Below are 12,225 nucleotides of genomic sequence, written 5' to 3'. Positions count from 1 at the left end.
ACAGCAACACTTACAGGTTTAGATTCAGGGGTTATTTTTTTATATAAAAATTAAATTAAATGTATCTTAAGTGATACTTTTCATCTACCCCGCAAGAGGGCACACGAGCAAACAAAATATAAAAAAACAGTAAACATTTATGAGTACATCCGGGTCACTGTGGGTGCACTTCATTTTAGCTAACAACTGTTAGTTAGTGAACCTCTCACACTGTTACCTTTGGCGAGTGTCGTATTTCTAAAAAAAACAGGAGTCGTAGCCTGTCCCCGGTCATGGTGAGCCTCTTTCTTTCTTAAACTCTTATAATGTTTTCACTGTCCGGCAAGAGATCAAAAAAACAACGTGAAAGTGGAATTATTAGGCACATAAGCTAACTGCTGCTTTACCTGGAATGAAAGACAGTCAGTAGTTGTGTATCTTTAATGTGTTTAATTTATACTTACCTAACGTTACCATACTATTATATTTTTTTGTTCTGTCTACTTCATTTCTAATTAATACGTGAATGAAAACAAATTAGATATGCTTTATTGCACTTATAATATTTTGCTCATACTTTTATCCAACTGCCTGCAAGGAGGATTTTTAACGTTATTTCAATAGACTGTATAAAAGGTTATATCACACAAAGTGCAGCTGCAGCCATGCTGATGCTTATTAGACACACAGGGTGGCCAAAATAACAGGAACACCTGTATGTATCATTTATGTTTACATTTGGTAGTGGAAGTTATATTGGTGTTGCTGTATTGCATTGCTTTTTTTATAATTTCATATAAGGGTGCAACTAACAGTCATTTTAATTATCAATTTATGTGCTGATAATTTTTTTTGCTCAAGCGTTTGGTCTGTAAAACGTCAGAAAATCACATGTCTTCACTTTTTTCAACAGTCCAAAAGATATTCAATTTACTGTATTACATATATATATAGATGTTTGGTATTTTTTACTTAAAAAACAGTAAAAAAAATAGTAAATAGTTTTGGTCTTGTGAAGTGTCACATTTCTCTGTTAATTTTCTACAGATCAGGTCATTGCTGCTGCGCAGGTTAACATTCCACATCCTTTCCTGTACCAGAGGATCATGTCTACTCACAGGTCGGATACCTTATAGTGCGCGGCCTCATTCACCAGGTCACACACCCATCCAGCAGAGATGCCATGGACCCGTTACACCTAAAATCAAAGCCCTGGTCAGGTACTCGGACTTGTCTACACAGAAATACACTATGATTTACACCCTGCCGCACATTAAGCTCCTCAGAGCTGTGTCCAGGCTCAAATTGTTCCAAACTACAATCACCACGGTCCTCTTACCCCCCGTGTTCATCCTCTACCTCCTGGGAGACGTCCCCTTCTTTCTTGTCAGCTATACAACGGGGATAGCACTGTTCGCTGGTGTCATGCTGTACACTGCCAGTCATTTCTTCAGGAGGGTTGTGGGCATGATGTACCTGGACCCTTCCCAGACCACGCTCAAAGTGTCCCACCTCACCTTCTGGGGCAGGCGCAATGATATCTACCTGCCTGTGTCAGATGTTTTGACCATTGGAGATACAGGGGACTCCGTAAACGAGAAGATATTGAAACTAAAGAGATACAGTAGTCCGGAGACGCTGTTTTTCTCCACTCATTTTGGACGTGTGGTAGACAAACAGGGTTTTGAGAAGGTGTTTGGAACTTTAAAATGATAATTAGTTCAAAATGTATATATGGGCAGATGGTAATAATCTCCAGTGAATTCACCTACTTTTCCTGTTCAAAATATAACTTGTTATCATGAGAAGGATCTGTTCTCCATGAGAAAATGTTGATCAAAACATAAAGATAATACATTGGAAGACTGTCTGATGTGTCCACCGCTGACTAGCTAATGAATTTTTTAGTAGAGCTTGTGATTGAAAAGTAAGGATGCATAGTAACAGGACTCTGGCCTTTATAGTGGAACAACATGCCAGGTGACCAGTGTTGGCATTAATAGTACTCGGATTACTTTTGTCTGTTTGTATTTAGTGACTTCATGTGTGAAGCAGAAATAAAGTCAAATAAAACCAAACAATGACAACACATTTGGCAGCATGAGATGATTGGCTAAGCAAAAGAACAGTGAAATCCTTTAATAAAAACTATTCAAGGTAATTAATGAAGTAAAGCATATTAAATTAAAGCTTGTATGCGTTTTACATTCAGTCTGAACATGATGGTAACATGGTGGTATTTTTGCCTTTTCCCTCTCCTTTATTGAGTTACATCTTTTCTGTGCACGTAATATGTTTGCAAAGTGAAAAAGCCCAAAGTCCATCTCATCTTCCCATCTCCCACAGAAAACATTGCTATGAATTGCCTGAAAACAGCTCGTTTGTAGTCCAGCCGTTTCCCTTGCATCCGCAAAATGCGCGTCATAACGCTCGCCAAGCGCCAATTTTCCAGTCCATGTTGCTAAGCTGGTAAGGGGAACACATCCAGCAGAACTGAAGCCCTGTTTAGTAGTCCTTAACTAGGAACTGCACATGTGAAACTCACAACAAAGATCATGTAGAGGCAAGATGCATCACTCCGTAACTAAAACGAATCCTTCAGCACTCTGGGTGAAAAGAGGAGCTGCAGCAATGTGCAGTATTACAAAAATATGGTGTTATTTGAAAATTAAACAATGTCAGTGTTTCCCGCAGAATGACACTGTAAATGTGGCTCGAGGGGGGGGTCCACTGATTTTAAACATCATCAAAGTCTGTTCAATCAGTGATGTACTCTTTTAAAAGCATAGTTAAATGATATAGTTGAAAGAATAGCTCTTTAAAGATCTGTTCCCTGGGTCACATCCTCTTCATTTGGCCCACCTTCAGCTCTGGATGCAGGTTGCAATAGTCAAGCTCAATGTTCTCCTGGCGTCCTGACTCCTGCCCCCTGGTGGTTTGAAGGGACATGACAGCAGACTCAAGTTACTGGATCGCTCATACAGTGTTAAATACTAACAGTACTACTGAATAATCATATGCAAGATACCATTTTGTGGAGACCAATGGCAGAAAGAAGCAATGCCAAAGTCAGCAGCAGGCCAACAAGTCTTACGATGAAAACTGTTGGAGAGGCTGAAACAGATTTGCAACGATCACATCAAATCAGAATATCATGAGTGCGACAGCTTTCATTTAAATAAGATACCTTAAACCTCCAATATCACAAAACTGAAGTTCCTTTGTACCAGTGTGCAGTTGTCTTATTTATTTCAAATCATTAAGTAAGTAACAAGTCTGCACAAAGATCAAATTAAAATACTGCTTATTATCTTGCCAATGCTTTTCTTTGTTGAAATGATAAAAAGCATTGCTAACACAAGATATACATGCTGTAAAACAGTTATATTAATTGCCTGATTCAGACTTATTATCAGTGGCAGGAGATTATATAAGCAGTCTTATTAGAAATAACCAAACATCATCAGTCAGGTTTAAAATGAATGTGTAAACAGCCGATTACATGCTCTCTGTGCCGTGTTGGTGTCATTTCAGATCATTTTTGATCTTGAATGTAAACACGGCTAGTGGCACGTTTCCTTGTGTGATTCAGCTTTACACTTTACTTCCTGTTACCTGAGATACTGAGATGGAGTGGCTGGCTCACTGAGGAGAATTTATGAGAGAAAACGGAACAGCTATAGTTCCCTTGGTATCCATGGTTTGCAGCAGGAAACAGGAAGTGTGCAGTGTGATTCACAGCTTTCTGGGTGTAGATGTTTGCTGTGTTAGATGTGTTGAAGGTGAGCTGGAAAGAGCCTCCTGGGTACTGTGGTTTAATGGAGCAGCTGATGGTGAAGTTGGAGGACTCGTAGATCCCATCGATAGAAGGAGAGATAGAGATCATTGGCTGAAACAGCAAATCTGTTAAGACAAAGGGAGACGGTTGATTGAGCAGATCACCCTTTTGTCATGGAACTCCAGACTCTGTCAGTCCAATCAGTGAGCAAAGTCACTGGAAACGCTGGGGCAAATGATTTAACAAACCGTGTCCGGGTCACTTATTTAGACATAATCAGGCTCCAAACAGAGACAAGAAAATAACTGATGTTCAAAGTAAATTCTTGACCTTGGAAACTATTTTATCCACAAGGTCCATTTAGTGACCCTTCACTTTACCATATCACATTTTCAGCAGCTGTCCACCACTTTGGTCCTGAAATATTTCAGCATCTATTTGATGAATGGCCATGACAGTCTGACTTTTCCTCTAGCACCACCATGATATTCACAATTTTAGCTTTTAGTTAAATGCCTTGACAACATTTGGTACATATATCAATGGTGCCCAGAAGATAATCCTAAAGACTTTGGTGATCCTGTGACATTTGGTAGACATTCATTTCCCTCTCAGGGGTAATCCCTTTTCATGTAGCACCATCATCAAATCAATTTTTTATTTGTCCAATACTAAAAGTGCAACCTGACTCTTAGTCTTGTTTTCTGAGCACTTCAAGGACTTCTTGTCCATGTGATATGATTGAAAGCTCCAGAATAGCTACTAAATGGACCTTGAGGTGAGATTGTTTTATAAAGAAACAAATTATTGAGAGAATTACATGAGATTCATTACAACAGGGCATATCAAAGGTGTAGCTTTTCCTTTACCCAAACAGGTGAGTACTGTAGGTGAGCAGGTGTTTCTAGCTGACTCATAGCTTTCACAATTAAGTAGTTCTTTCCAGGAAATTTCCTTTTGAAAATATTTGGAAATTATTATCAATATTAATGTGAAATTATTATGATAATATGTTTGATTTCTTGATTTTGAGAGATTACCATCATGGTTGGTGTTACTGATGGTGTTACCTGAGCAGGTGATCTCCAAGCTGGTAGAGGAATTCTGGGGCGTCACTGATTTGTAGTCTCTCAGTGCAGATGCAGACAGAACACTGGAAGCATTTATTTTCCATACATGTCTTACGGAGCGATTGTCCTTGATTTTTGCTGACACAGCGGATCCACACAGTCCAACTGTCTACACACTAAATCTGCTGTTCTCAGGTCCCAGCCAAACAAAGGGTCATCCACTGGTTTCCAGTCATTGTAGAGTTTCATTCAGTCCACCAGCACAGCGGGTGGCTCCTCCCGTCAACCTGAAATTACCAGGTTCTGAAGAGAGATAAGGGAGTAAGCAACAATAAAGATATAGTCACTGAAAGTGAAACATGACTGATGTTTCTGTTTTTTGTTATCTCCCATTTACCTGGTGAATCTTTTTCTTCAGCCAGGTCTCCTGAGGCTAAAAAAAGTCACAGAATAAACGTGCATGCAAAACAATATTATAATTTGATCAGAGCTTAAGTAAGGTGTGTAAGTACATTTACAGAATAAGCTTTTCATAAAAAAAAAAAAAAGCTTATTTTATTTTAAATTTTTTTATCTAACAAACTGACTCTGGTAGATTCTGAAGTTCTGAAGTGAAGTTTCAATAAAACAGTAAAAGAAGACCTTGACAAATAATAGTAGGAGAGACCGGGAATGGTTGTAACACTTTTTGCTTCAGTAGATAAAAGTCTTATACATACAGTTATACTTTGTATAACTTTTATACAAAGTACCCACATTTGTTTACTACAAATGGCACCAATTCAGTCCCCTACAAGAATATCACAGACCTTGTGAGTAGATACATACAGACACAAAACATGCTTTGTTACAACCTGGTTTTTACTGTAATTTCTTGACAGAGCATGTCTGTTTTACTGTAATTTGTTGACAGAGCATGTCATAGGGATGCAGAAAAGAAAATCATGAGACTGTTTTTGAGCAAATTACAAAATACTGTCAGAAACATAAACACCCCTTAGGCTGACGTTGCTATCTGTCAGACCACTGATTGTTGTCCACATCACTATAGATATCTTCATCAATGTAGGATAAATTCACAAAAACAGACTAATAGACATGTATAGAATATATGCTTGACAGATTATGACAACCTGTTTGCAAGTAGTGATTTACAGTTTTTTTCAATTGCTAACCTACACTGGGCAAAACTGAAGTCACATTGTCAAAACTCTTCACACATCTAGTGAAACAAAAGTGTATGTGGACCGAACTGTGAATCATTTTTAAATTGCTTTCACACAAAATGCAGTCAATGACCCCTTTCTCCAAAATCTGTGAACTCTTCTCATTACAACTTTACCACCTGCAAAACACTGTGTATTTGCAGCACGTTTTTCAGATGCTAACACACTTTGACCAAAACTGTTGCAGTAGCTGGACAGATACATATAGAAAATCTTAGCAGAACATTTATGTGCGTAGAGAAATGTGTAGTGTTACATTTTATTCATTTAGCTGAAGCTTTTATCCAAAGCAACTTACAATTGCTATACATGTCAGATATACAGGTCGCACGCCTCTGGAGCAACTAGGGGTTAAGTGTCTTGGTCAGGGACACAATGGGGAATTGAACCTGGGTCTCTCATACCAAAGGCATGTGTCTTATCTATTGTGCCATCACCACCCTACCCAGTTTTACTGTAAAACTGCAAGCTGAGTGTAAAGAAAGACATGTACTTGTATTTTAGCAGAATTGGTTCAGGGGTTTGGTACATCAGTTACAGGCTGTGGTCATTGTGTTTCAGGTATCAGTTTTACTGTGTAAACAAGTGAAAAAAACTGTATCGCAGCACTGAAATGTCAGGAACTTCTTTTTTTCACAACTAAATTACTGAATGCATTTCTGATTCATTATACATAAGCTATAATACAGTCAATATACTAAAGTGAAAATATGTTATTCTTTGCTTTGGTACATTTCTAGAATCATCCTTAACATTTGCAAAAATATTTGTATTGGTAAACTATGACTAAGGTTTGGATGACGATGATTGAAAATGCACAAGGCTGCACTTTTTCTGTATGGCATAGATCAATTTCAACAGTACAGAGTTTGCATTGCAACATTGCAAGAGATTGGACAGGATTATATGCACTGTAATTTGTTGACAGATCATGTCATTGTGATACAAAAAAACAAAAAAACAGACTATTTTACAGCACTGCAAAGCACAACGGAAACAATTACAAAATAAGAAATGGAAACATGGAAACATGGAAACCCCCCCTCAGGTTAACGTTCCTGTCTATTGGACCACAGATTCTCATTCACAGCACAACAGATATCTTCATCAATTTACTCTACGACACATTTACAAAAAAGTCTAAGAGACCTATGTAGAAAAAAAAACTGGATTATGAGGTGTTGTTTTTTTTTGGCATATAGTGACTTACGCAATGAACTTATGACTAAATTTTTTGGGGGGTAAGACTACTCAACAGAGAACCAGTATACTGTAATGCATTGTAATCAACATGACATACAGTAAGCAACTGATAATGTAGGAAACAGCAGACAATTGTACATAATCATTTGCATAAATGTGCATGTGCAATTTGCAATTTCTCAAAAGACTTGCTTTTCCATATGATGTGGCTCCACATCATCAAGTCAATTGATGATGTGGAGGTTGAACAAGCAGAATTTCAATACTGATCTGAGAAATGTACCAAAGTGACTGAGAAATGCTGTATTCTAAAATGAAATACAAATTTATATGAAAAAATCAGTCACATTTTGAAGATAAAAGCTCATCAAATTTACGTAGTGTGTTTTTAGTGTTTAGTAGGTCAGTGTGGTATGAGTGAGATCGTATGCTTTCTGAGTGAGAACTGTTGCCAGTTTTTTGGTTGAAACCCACCCCTGCCGAACCTGTACTATTTATCAAGTAGAAAGAATGTTACATTTCACAATAAACATTATACAGTCAGGTTGGCAGTGAAGAGGAGAGCCCACAGAAGCAGGGGAGAAACCAGCCCTTTAAACCGCCCGCTTGGAGGCTGGCACCAATCAGCTCCCCGGAACAACCTACAGTACACACACACACTCATTCATGCAAACGTCAAATTTTGAGCACAAAAATAATTATTTAAAAAAATGTGTTTTATTGTATGCTACTTTCAGGCAGGATGAGTCAAAATGAAGAGGACTGAGATCACAGGAGGTACCAGGCAGTAAAAGCAGCAAAGATGGCCACCCAGGCAGCCATAGCCACCTGACAGCATGGATGTCTGGGAAGCATCATGGCTAACTAGCATGCGGAGGTGGGATTTCCACAGGCAGCTGTAGAGATAAGGTGAGGGATGGAGAGCAGACAAACAGAATAAAGGAGGAAGGCTGCCATCATGAAAAAGTCATTGCATGGATTTCAATTTCTTCTACTGGATGGTACACTTTACCACTGCACATGCTCCGCTACAGATACACAATTCAAGCTGCTTATTACCTGACTTCCATCACTTAACTACCTCTAAAATGCAGAGGGATGAGTCTGTACAAGAGTTGTCATATTGACAGTCAAGGTTTTAAGTTACTTTACTTTCTTTAAAAATGACTAATATATATTTATAATTTCAGAACGAAACTCTTGATGTTCAATACATTGTACTTATATTGCAAAGCAATAAAATACTGTATGTATGTATTCTGAAGCTAATTCACTTATTATAACATCTATAAATGTGATGATTGTACTGGAGATTGTTCTTTCAGACCAAAACCTGCATTTTGGACTTCCTCATCCTCTTCTCAATGTCTTCAAGCTCTATGAATACTTGTTATCAGAGGAAAAGTAGATTGTTGATGATAAACATAAGTTGAATTGTGTTGTAGGAAATTATGTGTGCACCATTTGTGCACGGAACAAAGCTGTTTTAACCTTTTCAATCATTTACAGTTAAATAAAAACACTTACACAGTGCATGCTTGATAAACTGCAAATGACACATTTTTCTGCAAAAGATTGTTTTTTCAATAGATTGAATTTCTTACACTGCATAAGATAATCTTTTGTTTTACAAATATTGGCATTTAGATTCTAGTAGTCTGGAAGCATCCTTACTAAAACCTGGTTCTTATTCAGCTTATTATTTCATGTAGATTATCATTCATTGAAATAAACTGCTGTAGTGTGTTTTGCTGTTGTTGTTGTTTTTATGAAAATCTACATGCAGACAGACTCTTCTTTATTGATACCTGCATTCCCTGATCTGCATAGAGCTCAATTTTCCCCCAGTCATCGCCACACTCTGTAGTGCAGTGTGTTGTTTAGACCCCCGGGTGTCACTAGACTCCATGTTATGTACCTGATGTAGCAACCATTTAATTTAGCAGCGGAATGCCAGTAACCCAGGTCAGCAGTGCAGATGGAGCTGTGGGGCTGCTGGCTCACTTCATTCGCTCCACTTACTCCCTTTGGCTTTGTATGAATATTATGTGATGTAACAATATATAGGCTAACCTCTCCAAAATCTGCAGAAACTACCCCTATCTATAACTCTCTATAACTATCTTAACCCTCTCCACTGAGTGTTACTCTTGGTTATATCACCGCATGCTTTTCGTTGCTTCTTCAGTATGATGCCACGGATGCAAAGACATAAACACGTGTCCTGCTCTGGCACCAACTGAGAATGCACAGGAACTGTACCGTTTATATGTCACTGTCATATTTTGTATGCTTTGTCTTCCTATGGCTCGCTGTTTATGTTACTGTGTTCTGTTAATCTATACATCTGCTCAGCCTGAAACATCCAGCCGATAGCGATTGAACTGGATGTGATTGTGTGGCTTGGACACACCCTACATAAAGAACACCCTCAGTTCACCTGTGGGCTCCCAGAAGAACACTTGAGAACATGAACAAAGGAACAAAGGTCCTGGATTGGAGTTTTTTCCTCTGCTAAACCCCAGTGTACTGAAAGGGATTCTGGCAGCCCACAGCGCTTCTTTCATGTCATGAAGGGCCCTGGAGAGCCCTGCTCCACTGTAGGAAAACCCCACTTCTACTTGTTGCTGTGCTCCAAGACGTCCAACTGCAGACCCACCTCTGTTTGTTTTTGTCATTGTTAATAACCGAGACGAGCTTCCTATGATCAACAATATTGCATTGACCTCAACTCCATTGCTGCCCGAGTGATTTTGCTTTTATATTCAATACAATTTCCTGTGTTTATGAATATTTTGGCTTCTTTACTCTGACTCATTAGTCATTAACAATATGTAGGAAGGTGCATGCAGCGTTTAAGAACTTATGTGTAATACTCTTACATGTGCTTGTGGCATTTATCACAATGCAACCTGGATACCATGATGTTTGTATCGCTCCCTATAAGTGCTAAACTCAGGCCATGGCTCCCTGGGGTTTACATGACGCTGCCTTGACAAACTGTCCGGCCATGCCAGATGTTGGTAATCACACATCTATCATGCAAGTAGTTTGTTCCCCCACATTGTTTACCACATTCCAGATTGTTTCTGGCACAATATTTTGGATCTTTATTACACAAAAGGGAAACCTTCCTGTCTGTGAAGGATTTCCTCTTGTTTTCAATAATCAAAAGGCTCAGGCTAAAATAACTTAGAGTTGGATTCATTTTGGCTTGACTAAAATTTTAGATCAGTGTGTTTTTTTTAAACACTATTTGGGGACTGGAGCAGCAGTGTGGGCCTTGATATTTTGTGATCTTGTTTTTGTTCATTGACATTTGGTTTTCGACCTTGACCAATTATACAAAACTGTCCTTGGCATTCTTGACCTGTCATTGTCACAATACATGGTTCATTTCCTCGTTGACCAATATGAACTAACAATATGAATTATTTTTGGTAACATATGCATATGGTCTTAAAGGCTTAGTTTGGCACATCTGTGTGACATATTAAAACAGTACACTGTCTTTTAGTAACATTTAAGGAATACTTGGACACTTTGGGAAATGGTTTAGGGTTGACAGGCACACAGGCACACAGACACACAGACAGGGCTCATATGCAACTGTTTAAAACAATATATTATTTGTTACCTCTTAACAATTTTTGGCATTTAGAAATCTACATTTCAATTTAAACTGTCTGTTTTTAAGCAAATTTCCAATTGATCGGAGTAACTGCTCATAGCAGACATCAGCTGATCAGCATGGATCCCAGATGAGGCTGCTGACAGTTATTGCAGGACCTGCTGATTGTGATGCTCTATTATTTTATGTGAGATGGAGTTTTAATATTAAGATGCCCACAGGACTAAAGGCGCTAAAGTGACACATTTATGTAACAAGAGTGCAAGGAGCAGATTTGTTTTCTCACCTCCTGCAGGATACAACACTATCAGTTTGCCATAGACTGGCAGCTACCGGCCATACTTTTCTGATTTATAGCCGCAGAAAGTCAAGAGCTTTGTGTGTCTGGTGGGTTTCAGGGGTTGGAGCCTGGACCTTGGTACCATAAATCCTGGTGGCTGTGGTGGCCTGCACGGAGAGCGCTTAACTCCGCATCAGGTTTATAATTGGAAACAGACCTCCCTGCGTTTGCCTGCAGGAAACAGCCCGGGCCTCCATGTGTGTTGCGAGGCTGTGGGCTAACAAAGAGAGGAAAGTGTACACATGGGGCAGGCATGCGATGTGATCACAGTCTGGTATTAGAGCGCTACGATCACCTCGTTAGAATGTGCAGGTGGATGGAAGGGCAGGATGGAGAGAACCTATGAGACAAACTAACGAGACGAGGGAAACGAATAGTCATACTTTTACGTTCCAATTAGACATCACTGAACTATGGGGTTATGCTACAGACGAAGCTCTGCAGGTTGACTCAGAGTCATGAAGCAGTCTTAACTGTGTGCAATTCTTTTGAAAAATGTTGTGCTCTTTTGAGAACGCCAACCCCATCCCTGCATCAAACAACTGTTTTGTGTTGTTTTTAATATATATTTCACATTGAACATCATTTTGTCAAAGCTAAACATAAATTTGAATACAGAGCTGTACAGCTGTATGCTATTCATTCATGATGAATCAGTCTACTTCTTTTATCAATGAAAAGAAGTTGTTGAAATCCAGAAAGGTCTAGTTTATGAGGAAGATACTCTGCTGAGCTCTGTATGTAGCACATAGCTTTTTTTTACCCCCTGACATGCTGTGATCCCCTTTATATCTGTTATCCACTGTGTCTCCAAAGAAATCTAAAACACATGGAGTTGGGACAAACCTTAAGTCAGATTAGAAGCCTTATATATTAGTGATGAGAAATCCTATTTCGTATATGAACAGTAACATTTGGTTGAAAGCCACCAAAGACAGGAAATCCAACTGACCCCTGTTAACACAAAATACATCCCAGCTCTTTTTTATGGGGCGCTT

The 12,225-nt window shown here is 38.8% G+C and overlaps 1 protein-coding gene and 1 long non-coding RNA gene across 2 annotated transcripts; one reads left to right on the top strand and one right to left on the bottom strand.

The window, feature by feature from the left end:
- The first annotated feature begins 135 nt into the window (after positions 1 to 135).
- On the top strand, positions 136 to 2,070 carry tmem186 (transmembrane protein 186). Its single transcript, XM_038713978.1, has 2 exons — positions 136 to 275; positions 1,027 to 2,070. The coding sequence occupies exons 1-2, from the start codon at positions 273 to 275 to the stop codon at positions 1,690 to 1,692; spliced, it is 669 nt and encodes a 222-aa protein (XP_038569906.1). The 5' UTR covers positions 136 to 272; the 3' UTR covers positions 1,693 to 2,070.
- A 93-nt stretch (positions 2,071 to 2,163) lies between these two features.
- LOC119899430 lies at positions 2,164 to 5,381 on the bottom strand. The gene is made up of 5 exons (XR_005443847.1): positions 5,225 to 5,381; positions 4,828 to 5,130; positions 3,595 to 3,882; positions 3,008 to 3,093; positions 2,164 to 2,908 (listed from the first exon to the last, which is right to left on the bottom strand). It is a non-coding gene; the product is annotated as an uncharacterized LOC119899430 (long non-coding RNA).
- Positions 5,382 to 12,225: the final 6,844 nt, after the last annotated feature.

Source organism: Micropterus salmoides, unplaced genomic scaffold (genome assembly GCF_014851395.1).
Source record: "Micropterus salmoides isolate LMB-PRFRI ecotype aquatic unplaced genomic scaffold, ASM1485139v1 Ms_hic_scaffold_12, whole genome shotgun sequence".
NCBI classification, from domain to species: domain Eukaryota; kingdom Metazoa; phylum Chordata; class Actinopteri; order Centrarchiformes; family Centrarchidae; genus Micropterus; species Micropterus salmoides.
The sequence above is the reverse complement of the archived record's forward strand: the minus strand, read 5'-3'. Positions and strand labels throughout refer to the sequence as shown.